General features: G+C 47.3%; 1 protein-coding gene across 1 annotated transcript; it reads left to right on the top strand.

Annotated features, from left to right (window-relative positions):
- Positions 1 to 2,347: 2,347 nt before the first annotated feature.
- Positions 2,348 to 7,040, top strand: LOC123181164 (ABC transporter G family member 11). Its single transcript, XM_044593408.1, has 10 exons — positions 2,348 to 3,162; positions 4,226 to 4,515; positions 4,678 to 4,849; positions 4,963 to 5,085; positions 5,186 to 5,314; positions 5,415 to 5,609; positions 5,757 to 5,843; positions 5,935 to 6,207; positions 6,307 to 6,414; positions 6,512 to 7,040. The coding sequence occupies exons 1-10, from the start codon at positions 2,734 to 2,736 to the stop codon at positions 6,854 to 6,856; spliced, it is 2,151 nt and encodes a 716-aa protein (XP_044449343.1). The 5' UTR covers positions 2,348 to 2,733; the 3' UTR covers positions 6,857 to 7,040.
- The last annotated feature ends 5,566 nt before the right edge of the window (positions 7,041 to 12,606 follow it).

Below are 12,606 nucleotides of genomic sequence, written 5' to 3'. Positions count from 1 at the left end.
AGGGGATGGATTTGGTTGGCTGGTGTGTGAAATCGAGGAGGGGATGGATCCCGAGAGAGATTTGGTGGAGTGGTGGCGGCGGCTGGCTAGGAGGATGGGACATCTCCCTAGAAATTAGGGTTCGGTCTGATTATATAGGCAGGGACTGGGTAGGGCTAATCCGGTCCGTCCGATTATAATCGGGCGATCGTAAATAAATAGGTTAGGTAGCCCGAATAATAAAACGGAGATGTTTTATAGATGTTTGGGGATGATCTGGACCCAATGGTCATGACTGAGCGGTCCGGGTTTGGGACAGCTTCGGACGCGCACACAAGGGGGTTTGTGCACTGTACAGAGAGACTCTGGTTTAGGCCAGAGGGCAAACGAAGAACAAGGTTGGTCTCGGAACGGTCAACGAAAGCAAGGGGGGACGCGGCAACTACGAGCGAATGCAAGTTTAAAAACAATGACGGCAACGAGTGCCGATGCAATGCAAAAGATGACATGATGAAATGCAACAAACAAATAAAACACACGGCGACAACGAAAACATGGAAGGCATCTGAAGCGTCGGTCTCAGGGCGTCACAACCTCCATGACCACCAGTCTAGTAGTGTTGATCTAGTTTGGGCGTCGTATCCTCTTCGGTTTCGGTTCTATACCGGCTTCGCGGTGTCGGTCTCGGTGTCGGTCTCGATGTCGGTCTCAGTCTCGGATGTGACAGGTGGGCACTGCAACAACTGTTGCTGCCCGAGATAGTTCAAATATGTGCCTGCCGCCTCGTAGACGTTGCAATCACCAGAACCCTGTCCTTCATCGTTGCTAGCCATGTTTCCTACGATTAAATCTAGTCAATTAATTCTAGACCTACTAAAATGAATAATAACATAAAAAGGCCTATGTTTTGCAGGAATGTTGATTCATTCCCGTTGCGACAAATCCCGGTCACTCGATATGTCCTAGTTTGTAGCACAAGTCATTGCCGAAATTCACGGAAAATTTCGGCATGACCTTTGCTACAAAGTGGACAAATCGAGCGCCTGAAATTTGCGGGACAAGTCAAACTTAGTGGTAGCGCTTTTGCCCAACAAGCGCTATAGCTACTTAGCTATAACGCTTTTTGGTGGAACACGCTACTGCTATAAATAAGTTAGCTATAGCGCTTGTTCGGAAAATGTGTTATAGCAAAAGTAGCTATAGCGCTTTCGTGAAAACACGCTGCTGCTATTGCTTCATTTTTTCTTTTCTTTAATTGTTTTCTTTCCTTTTTTTCTTTCCTTTTTCTTTTCTTAGTTGTGACACTGTCGCCTTAAAACGCGCTGCTACAATACTATTTTGTTAGCAGTAGGGCTGTCCTTAGAAGGGTGCTACTACTACACCAAGCCTGGCGGCAATGGTGTAACAGTTATAGTAGTAGCGCTTTTTATGAGGGACGCGCTACTGCTATTTATGTAGCAGTAGCGGGCGTTTTCTTCCACCAAAGTAGCAGGCGTTTTCTTCCCGCGCTACTATTAGATAGCAGTAGCGCATTGTTTTAACAAGCGCTACTGATAAGTCTCTATGTATAAGCTTTTCCCTAGTAGTGGCTGAGCTAGGCAAAATGTGTTGGGTGGAGGGGGGAGGGGGAGGGCTGAAGACAATATTTTCATAAGAAAATTCCCCATGTAGTTTTACCAAGGTTGGGGGCCATGACCCCTGCAGGAACCAACTAGCTCCGCCGTTGGTCCGCCAAGCGAGCTTTCCCCGTTAGCATCTTCCGAAGACAGCGGCGGTGGCTAGGGTTTTGCCAAAGGCGCCTCCTGATATATTTCTTTTTTTTCGTTGATCAATAAAGAGAAAACGATACTCTTTGTTTTAGTTTACACCAACCATGTACTCCCTCCGTTCACAAATATGAGATATTTTGATATTTTAATGGATTACACACAGATTTAAACGATGAACAAACACATCAAAATGTGTCCACATAAATTCCGTTTGGAAAAAAGCCAGAACATCTTATATCTGTGAACGGAGAGAGTATTAGATTTTTCTTTTGGTCCACTCTCGTAGAAACAAGTTGTCATGAAACCTGATGCTGAATTTGCAAGTTGCTCTCTACCCTAGCTGTTGGATCAACCAGCAACAGTGCAATACTACAATTCTGTCCAGCCAAACTGCGATCGAAGGAAGGCAGGTAGCGGCCGAGAGCGTCTAAACGGTGTGTGCGTGACCCGGCGGTTTTGCACCCCCGTTGCATGCATGTGTTCCTCTCCGCGCCAAGCTCACACCAAACAGGCATCCACCGCCTCATCTGCATCGCATGCATGCGCCGCCCCCTCCTCTCGCTTGACCCCAGGTCAAACCCCCGCAGCCCGTCTCTCTCGACTCTGCGCCTCCATTAACTCCTCGCATCCACCCCCTCTTCACTTCGCTTCACTCCTCGCTCCTTCATAAAAACTCGCCACCCCAAGCGCGTACACAGAGACCCAGAGGCAGTCACAGAGAGAGAGAGAGAGAGAGAGAGAGAGAGAGAGAGAGCAGAGCAGCCTACAGTTGCAGCTTGGACACGCCGCCCAAGAAACGTCATTCTTCTCCCACGCCGGCCTGGCTTGTACGGCCAGCTAGCTTCCTCCCATACGTAGCTGCGGCGAGGAGAACGAGCCGTGTGCGTGCGTTCCCACCACTTGTCGCCAAGAGGAACCTCCGGCTTGCCCTCGTCTGCTCTGCTCTCACGACCTCGCAAGGTGGTGGTGTCCGGCCGGCGAGGCGATGAAGAAGGCACGGGCGGGGACGGCGAAGGAGGCGGCGGCGGTGGGGCAGGTCAAGGCGGAGCTGGAGGACGTGGGGAAGGCGGCGGGGCGGGCGGTGGCGGTGGCGGCGGCGCCGGCGCTGAGCCCGCTGAGCGAGACGCTGTGGCGGGAGAAGGCGGCGGTGGAGTTCCTCGGGGACGTGTCGGCGCGGCTGGCGTGGAGGGACCTCACGGTCACCGTCGCGCTCGGCAGCGGCGACACGCAGACCGTGCTCCAGGCGCTCACGGGGTACGCCGAGCCGGGCACCATCACCGCGCTCATGGGCCCCTCCGGCTCCGGCAAGTCCACGCTGCTCGACGCGCTCGCCGGCCGCCTCGCCGCCAACGCCTTCCTCTCCGGGACCATCCTGCTCAACGGCCGCAAGGCAAACCTCTCCTTCGGCGCCGCGGTACGTACCTAGCCGCCCGGCCGCCGTTGTCACTCTTAAGTAGTACCACTTGCAGTGACATGCATGGTTCCATACAGATTTGTGCATTTTGCGCCTTCAAATACTAGTTCATTTAGAAAGTAAAAGTACTATTTATTCACATTCATACAACTAAACTACAGTCCCCCACCAAAAAAAAAAACACAAGCCACCCGCAAAAGAAAAACACAAGCCGCAATTATCTTCATGAACACTCTAGCACTACAATCGTACACTAACATATCGACCAACAAGAACGTTAATTCCATGAATATCGTTAATGGATTTGGGCATACAACACAGTAGCAGCTAGCCAGCTAGGTGATGCCGTGACGGTGACATGGTGTACAGTGTCTGACCATATGTTTTTCCCGCTTGCTCCCTTTCCATGTTTGTGTTCCATCTTGAATTGTGATTGGATCTTTCTGTGATTCGGCATCACCTGATACCAACCATGTAGTAATGTTACTACACCTGCAAAAAAATAAAACATGTAGCAATGTTCATTTACAACAAGAAATGGGTCATGTGCCACTTAGTTATGCAGAGGCCGGGTGTTACTCATAATGCTTTGTACTATCCGCTTGATGCTACATTTTGAGATAATAAAAGCGTCATTTATCAAAAAAAAAGTGCCACGTGGCAGGCTTGGAACCTTGCTGGGTTTTGGGTTTGTGCTAGCTTAGCTTAGCTGCATCTGCTATGTGTTGGAGGTTATCTCCTGAACTGCAGCTGCACTACTTGTGCCTGGAGATCAGTTCAGCAGTTTCTGGTCAAGATTGGGAGATCTGCTAGAATTTACCTTCTTCCTGTTCCTTATGGGTATTGTTGGTTGGTTATTGTTTACCTGTTTTTTTCCCTCAGGAATCTGCTCATAAAAAACTCATGACACCTGACAACCCAGGTTTTTTTGCTGTACATTTAGTAGTTTGTACTTTTCCTCATGAAGAAAATGTTGTCTTAAACAAATTATTTACATGCACTTACACTCAAACCACTCACCGTTATACTAAAAGTGACAATCACAACTTTTTTGCAATTCCAGGCCTATGTGACTCAAGACGACAACTTGATCGGCACGCTGACTGTGAGGGAGACGATCTCGTACTCGGCGCGCCTTCGGCTCCCCGACAACATGCCCATGGAAGAGAAGCGTGCCTTGGTGGAGGGCACCATCGTGGAGATGGGGCTCCAGGACTGCGCAGACACGGTCATCGGCAATTGGCACCTGAGAGGGGTCAGCGGCGGCGAGAAGAGGAGGGTCAGCATTGCCCTAGAGATACTCATGAGGCCTAGGCTGCTCTTCCTGGATGAGCCCACCAGTGGTCTTGACAGGTGCTATGCAGTAACTTCACCGTTGCTCCTCTTCCATATGATTCCTCTTCCATATGATTCCTCTTCCATATGATTCCATGAGAGTTTCAGGTTTCAGCACAACCATGTGTCGTACCACTTCCATCCATGTAGCTGACATGCCACAAAATTTCAACTGTGCAGTGCTTCGGCGTTCTTCGTGACACAGACTCTGCGTGGGCTGGCGAGGGATGGCCGGACCGTGATCGCGTCCATCCACCAGCCCAGCAGCGAGGTCTTCGAGCTTTTCGATCGCCTCTATCTTCTCTCAGGGGGCAAAACAGTCTACTTTGGACAGGCTTCCGAGGCTTGCGAGGTACTATAGCACATATATCTACCTGAGTTTGCATGTCTTATATATGTGTGTTCCTGCAATGCCAGTGGGGTTGCTGAATCCTCTCCTGCTCTGTGCATTTTAATTGTATGTAGTTCTTTGCCCAAGCTGGCTTCCCGTGCCCGCCGCTGCGCAACCCGTCGGATCATTTCCTCCGGTGCATAAACGCGGACTTCGACAAGGTGAAGGCCACACTGAAAGGATCAATGAAGATGAGAGTAAGTTTCAGAATTCAGACACTGTTACTGACTGAATGTGGCTCACTGGCACATGTCCTGACTGAATGAAACCTTGCTCCGTTTCTGCATACATACATAGTTTGAGAGGTCCGACGATCCCCTCGAGCACATCACGACTTCGGACGCCATCAGAAGGCTGTTCAGCTACTACCAGCACTCGCAGCACTACTTGACGGCGCGGCAGAAGGTCGACGAGATGGCACGGGTGGTAAGTAGAGTACTCCATATATTCGTCCCATTCAGTTCAGCAATTTCTCTATGACCCCAAGAGAATTCATCATCATTCGTGTGGGGTTTTCCGGCTGCAGAAAGGGACGGTCCTGGACGCAGGGGGGAGCCAGGCCAGCTTTGGGATGCAGGCCTGCACGCTCACCAAGCGATCGTTCGTCAACATGTCGAGGGACTTTGGGTACTACTGGCTGAGGCTTGTCATCTACATTGTGGTCACCGTCTGCATTGGGTCCATCTACCTCAACGTCGGCACCAAATACAACTCCATCCTGGTAACATAAACAAGAACAATCTCCTTCAGTTTGACACTGCCATTTCTCTTCCAGGCACTGCACAGCTTTGGCTGTCCTGAACTGGCATTGTGTCAAGTTTGGTGATCTGACAGAAAAAAAAAACTGTGTAAACATGCATGAATTCAGGCACGGGGCGCGTGCGCGTCCTTCATCTTCGGCTTCGTCACGTTCATGTCGATCGGAGGGTTCCCGTCTTTCGTGGAGGACATGAAGGTTTGCACTGCCGACGTGACCATCAGAGATCACCTGCTCTTTGACATTGTGAAGCAGTTCTTCAGGCTCAAAACAAGCTTTGTTTCTTCAGGTGTTCCAGAGGGAGCGGCTGAACGGGCACTACGGCGTGCTGGCGTTCGTGATCAGCAACACGCTGTCGGCGATGCCGTTCCTGATCCTCATCACCTTCCTGTCGGGGACGCTGTGCTACTTCATGGTGCGCCTCCACCCGGGCTTCATGCACTACGTCTTCTTCGTGCTCTGCCTCTACGCCAGCGTCACCGTCGTCGAGAGCCTCATGATGGCCATCGCCAGCATCATCCCCAACTTCCTCATGGGCATCATCATCGGCGCCGGGATACAGGTAACGTCCATGATGATCATCATCTCTCAGCTCATACTACTGTTTCCAAACATGCGATGCGATGCATCAACTAAAAGGGTACTGTTGGAAATGCGTCAGGGGATATTCATGCTGGTGTCGGGGTACTTCAGGCTCCCGCACGACATCCCGAAGCCCTTCTGGAGGTACCCCATGTCCTATATCAGCTTCCACTACTGGGCACTGCAGGTACGGGATGGATTCTCTTTCAGCTCGCAGAGCTACTGTATATGCCACCGGCGACGAGCTCGAGATCAAGTTTTCTTGATGGTTGGGTGGTTCGCAGGGGCAGTACCAGAACGACCTGGTGGGGCTGGTGTTCGACAACCAGGACGAGGAGCTGCCCAAGATCCCGGGGGAGTACATCCTGGAGAACGTGTTCCAGATCGACGTGAGCCGCTCCAAGTGGCTGGACCTGTCCGTGCTCTTCGGCATGATCGTCATCTACCGCCTGCTCTTCTTCGCCATGATCAAGGTCAGCGAGGACGTGACGCCGTGGGTGCGCGGCTACATCGCCAGGAGGAGGGTGCAGCACAAGCGCAGGGAGGCGGAGCTCGCCATGGTCCGGACGCCCTCGCTGCGCGGCTACGTCGTCGACGCCGCGCCGGAGCTGCCGGCCGATCATCCGTGAGACCGTGACCCATGATTGAGAATGGAAGATGAATGGCCTGAGCTGAATCGGCATACATGATCCATAATGTGTGATCCTTGTGTGGTGTGAGTACAATCTGACGATTCATCATTCAAGTGGCATCTTGTAGCAGTAAGGTTGTCACTCCAACAGTGCTCCGAATGGCAACAATTTATATGAAGTACTACTACAATCTGATGATTCGTCATTAAGGTGGCATCTTGTAGCAGTAAGGTTGTCACTCGAATAGTTGCTACAAATGGCAACAATTTATGACAGATAGGTACTGAAGAAGATAGATGCGCCAAGGACGATCTGGCAGGGCAACAATGTTCTGTACAATTTGGACTGATGAGCAGTGAAGAAAAGACATAAGGTGTTTATGGCCATTAAAGAACGAACTACTGTATTTGTTACTCCATGATGATCCATTATTTAATCTGAACTTAACAACTGGTAGTGGCAGTCAAGGTTTTGTGTGACAGGAAATAGGACATTATTAATGCAAGGTTAATTAGGTGAGGTGGCACTGGCATCCAGCATGAGCTGAAAGTTGGCCTCGATCACATGTGTGCAAGTTAATGCATTGAACAGCGACAGTAACTCGGTGGAGTAGAGTTGTCAATTCAACCACACCTGATAAGTCACTTCTTTGCATCAATTTATTAGCATCACAATAATATGATAGCAGTGGATATAGTAGTAGCAAAAGTAACAGTAACAGTAGCAGTTTTGTAGCAAGTGCAACAACATCAGTAATAGTAACTTAAGCCAAGACAATATTATGAAAGCGCAAGCATGGAGTAGCAATGAATATTTGGATAAAATTCATTATGTAACAGTCACAACCTAGAGCGATGCACAATAGCTCCAATTCATCAATCATATGTAGGTATGTATTCCATATATAGTCATACGTGCTTGCGGTAAGAACTTGCATGACATTTTTTGTCCTACCCTCCGGTGGCAGCGGGGTCCTAATGGAAACTAAGTGTCATTAAGGTGCTCCTTTTAATAGAGAACGGGAACAAAGCATTAACAACCAGTGAATACATGAACTTCTTAAATTACAGTCATCCCTAGAGAGTATCCCAATTATTGTCACATTAGGGTCTATGGATCAAAACAATGATAAGTGCATATAACTTGCAAACAGGATCAAGAACTCAAATATATTCATGAAAACATAATAGATTCATATCTGAAATCATGACACTTGGACCGTAGTGACAAGCATTAAGCATAACAAAGTCATATCAACACCAAGTTCAAAACATAGTCAATACTAGGGATCAAGCCCTAACAAACGGACTCAATTACATGACGAATCTCATCCATCTACATCTACCTCTAGTATGCCTACAATAAAATTACTCACTTCCGGTGATGAGCATCATGAGGTTGTTAATGAAGCAGGGTTGTTGATGACGACGACGACGAATTCCCCTCTTCGGAGCCCCGAACGGACTCCGGATCAAGCCTCCCGACGAAGAACACGAGGCGGCGGCGGCTCCGTATCGTAAAAACGCGAAACTTTCTGTTTGATTTTTTTCTCGGGGCGACGATATATATATCGGCTTGGAATTAGGTCAGGCCGAGGCTCGTGGTGTTGGGGAACGCAGTAATTTAATTTTTTTCCTACGATCACGCAAGATCTATGTGATGCATAGCAACGAGCGGGAGAGTGCTGTCCACGTACCCTCGTAGACCGTAAGTGGAAGCATCAAGTGACGCGGTTGATGTAGTCGAACGTCTTCGCGATCCAACCGATCAAGTACCGAAAGCACGGCACCTCCGCGATCTGCACACGTTCAGCTCGGTGACGTCCCTCGTACTCTTGATCCAGTTGAGGCCGACGGAGAGTTCCGTTAGCACGACGGCGTGGTGACGGTGATGATGAAGTTACCGGCGCAGGGCTTCGCCTAAGCACTACGACGATATGACCGAGGTGTGTAACTATGAAGGGGGACACCGCACACGGCTAAGAGAAACTTTGTTGTGCCTTTGGGGTGTCCCTTGCCCACGTATATAAAGGAGGGAGGAGGAGGAGGCCGGCCCTAGAGGGGGCGCGCCAAGTGTGGGGAGTCCTACTAGGACTCCCAAGTCCTAGTAGGATTCCCCCTTTCCTTTCCGGAGTAGGAGAGAAGAAAGAGGGAAAGAGAGAGGGAGTAGGAAAGGGCAAAGGGGGGGGGGGCGCCGCCCCCTTTCCCCTAGTCCAATTCGGACCCATGGGGGGCGCGCGCCTCCTTCCCTTTGGCCTGCCTCCTCTATTCCCGTATGGCCCAATAAGGCCCAATACTTCTCCCGACGAATTCCTGTAACTCTCCGGTACTCCGAAAAATACCCGAATCACTCGGAACCTTTCCGATTTCCGAATATAGCCTTCCAATATATCGATCTTTACCTCTCGACCATTTCGAGACTCCTCGTCATGTCCCCGATCTCATCCAGGACTCCGAACAAACTTCGGTCATCAAATCACATAACTCATAATACAAATCGTCATCGAATGTTAAGCGTGCGGACCCTACGGGTTCGAGAACTATGTAGACATGACCGAGACACATCTCCGGTCAATAACCAATAGCGGAACCTGGATGCTCATATTGGCTCCTCCATATTCTACGAAGATCTTTATCGGTCAAACCGCATAACAACAAACGTTGTTCCCTTTGTCATCGGTATGTTACTTGCCCGAGATTCGATCGTTGGTATCACCATACCTAGTTCAATCTCGTTACCGGCAAGTCTCTTTACTCGTTCCGTAATGCATCATCCCGCAACTAACTCATTAGTCAGATTGCTTGCAAGGCTTATAGTGATGTGCATTACCGAGAGGGCCCAGAGATACCTCTCCGATACACGGAGTGACAAATCCTAATCTTGATCTATGCCAACCCAACAAACACCCTCGGAGACACCTGTAGAGCATCTTTATAATCATCCAGTTACGTTGTGACATTTGATAGCACACAAGGTGTTCCTCCGGTATTCGGGAGTTGCATAATCTCATAGTCAGATGAACATGTATAAGTCATGAAGAAAGCAGTAGCAATAAAACTTAACGATCATAATGCTAAGCTAACGGATGAGTCTTGTCCATCACATCATTCTCTAATGATGTGATCCCGTTCATCAAATGACAACACATGTCTATGGTCGGGAAACTTAACCATCTTTGATTAACGAGCTAGTCTAGTAGAGGCATACTAGGGAAACTTTGTTTTGTCTATGTATTCACACATGTATCAAGTTTCCGGTTAATACAATTCTAGCATGAATAATAAACATGAAATGAAATAATAACTTTATTACTGCCTCTAGGGCATATTTCCTTCAGTCTCCCACTTGCACTAGAGTCAATAATCTAGTTCACATCGCCATGTGATTTAACACCAATAGTTCACATCGCCATGCGACCAACACTCAAAGGGTTTACTAGAGTCAATAATCTAGTTCACATTGCAATGTGATTAGCACCCAAGAGTGATCATGGTTTGCTTGTGAGAGAAGTTTTTAGTCTACGGGTCTGCCATATTCAGATCCGTATGTATTTTGCAAATTTCTATGTCTACAATGCTCTACACGGAGCTACTCTACCTAATTGCTCCCACTTTCAATATGTATCCAGACTGAGACTTAGAGTCATCTGGATTAGTGTCAAAGCTTGCATCGACGTAACTCTTTACGATGAACTCTTTATCACCTCCATAACCGAGAAATATTTCCTTAGTCCTCTTAGGATAATTTCGACCGTTGTTCAGTGATCTACTCCTAGATAACTATTGTACTCCCTTGCCAAACTTAGGGTAGGGTATACAATAGGTCTGGTACACAACATGGCATACTTTATAGAACCTATGCCTGAGGCATAGGGAATGACTTTCATTCTCTCTATATATTCTGTTGTGGTCGGGCTTTGAGTCATACTCAACTTCACACCTTGCAACACAGGCAAGAACTCCTTCTTTGACTGTTCCATTTTGAACTACTTCAAAAACTTGTCAAGGTATGTACTTTTTGAAAAAACTTATCAAGCGTCTTGATTTATCTCTATAGATCTTGATGCTCAATATTTAAGAAGCTTCACCGAGGTCTTTCTTTGAAAAACTCTTTTCAAACACTCATTTATGCTTTCCAGAAAATTCTACATCATTTTCGATCAACAATATGTCATTCACATATACTTATCAGAAAGGTTGTAGTGCTCCCACTCACTTTTTGTAAATACAGGCTTCACCGCAAGTCTGTATGAAACTATATGCTTTGATCAACTCATCAAAGCGTATATTCCAACTCCGAGATGCTTGCACCAGTTCATAGATAGATCGTTGGAGCTTTGCACACTTTGTTAGCACCTTTAGGATCGACAAAACCTTCTGGTTGCATCATGTACAACTCTTCTTTAAGAAATCCATTAAGGAATGCAGGTTTGACATCCATTTGCCAAATTTCATAAAATGCGGCAATTGCTAACATGATTCGGACAGACTTTTAAGCATCGATACGAGTGAGAAACTCTCATCGTAGTCAACACTTGAACTTGTCAAAAACCTTTTGCGACAATTCGAGCTTTGTAGATAGTAACACTACTATCAGCGTCCGTATTCCTCTTGAAGATCCATTTAATCTCAATGGCTCGCCGATCATCGGGCAAAGTCAATCAAAGTCCATACTTTGTTCTCATACATGGATCCCATCTCAGATTTCATGGCCTTAAGCCATTTCGCGGAATCTGGGCTCATCATCGCTTCCTCATAGTTCGTAGGTTCGTCATGGTCAAGTAACATGACCTCCAGAACAGGATTACCGTACCACTCTGGTGCGGACCGTACTCTGGTTGACCTACAAGATTCGGTAGTAACTTGATCTGAAGTTTCATGATCATCATCATTAATATTCCTCACTAATTGGTGTAGGCATCACTGGAACTGATTTCTGTGATGAACTATTTTCCAATTCGGAAGAAGGTACAATTACCTCATCAAGTTCTACTTTCCTCCCACTCACTTTTTTCGAGAGAAACTCCTTCTCTAGAAAGGATCCATTCTTAGCAACAAAGATCTTGCCTTCGGATCTGTGATAGAAGGTGTACCCAACATTTTCTTTTGGGTATCCTATGAAGACGCACTTCTCCGATTTGGGTTTGAGCTTATCTGGTTGAAACTTTTTCACATAAGAATTGCAACCTCAAACTTTAAGAAACGACATCTTAGGTTTCTTGCCAAACCATAGTTCATACGGTGTCGTCTCAACGGATTTAGACGCACTTCTCCGATTTGGGTTTGAGCTTACCAGGTTGAAACTTTTTCACATAAGCATTGCAACCTCAAACTTTAAGAAATGACATCTTAGGTTTCTTGCCAAACCATAGTTCATACGGTGTCGTCTCAACAGATTTAGACGGTGCCCTATTTAACGTGAATGTAGCTGTCTCTAATGCATAACCCCAAAACGATAGTGGTAAATCGGTAAGAGACATCATAGATTGCACTATATCCAATAAAGTATGGTTATGACGTTCGGACACACCATTATGCTGTGGTGTTCCAGGTGGCATGAGTTTGTGAAACTATTCCACATTGTTTTAATTGAAGGCCAAACTCGTAACTCAAATATTCACCTCCACGATCAGATCGTAGAAACTTTATTTTCTTGTTACGATGATTTTCCACTTTACTCTGAAATTCTTTGAACTTTTCAAATGTTTCAGACTTATGCTTCATTAAGTAGATATAACCATATCTACT

The sequence above is a fragment of the Triticum aestivum genome, chromosome 1D (assembly GCF_018294505.1).
Source record: "Triticum aestivum cultivar Chinese Spring chromosome 1D, IWGSC CS RefSeq v2.1, whole genome shotgun sequence".
NCBI lineage: Eukaryota > Viridiplantae > Streptophyta > Magnoliopsida > Poales > Poaceae > Triticum > Triticum aestivum.
The sequence above is the reverse complement of the archived record's forward strand: the minus strand, read 5'-3'. Positions and strand labels throughout refer to the sequence as shown.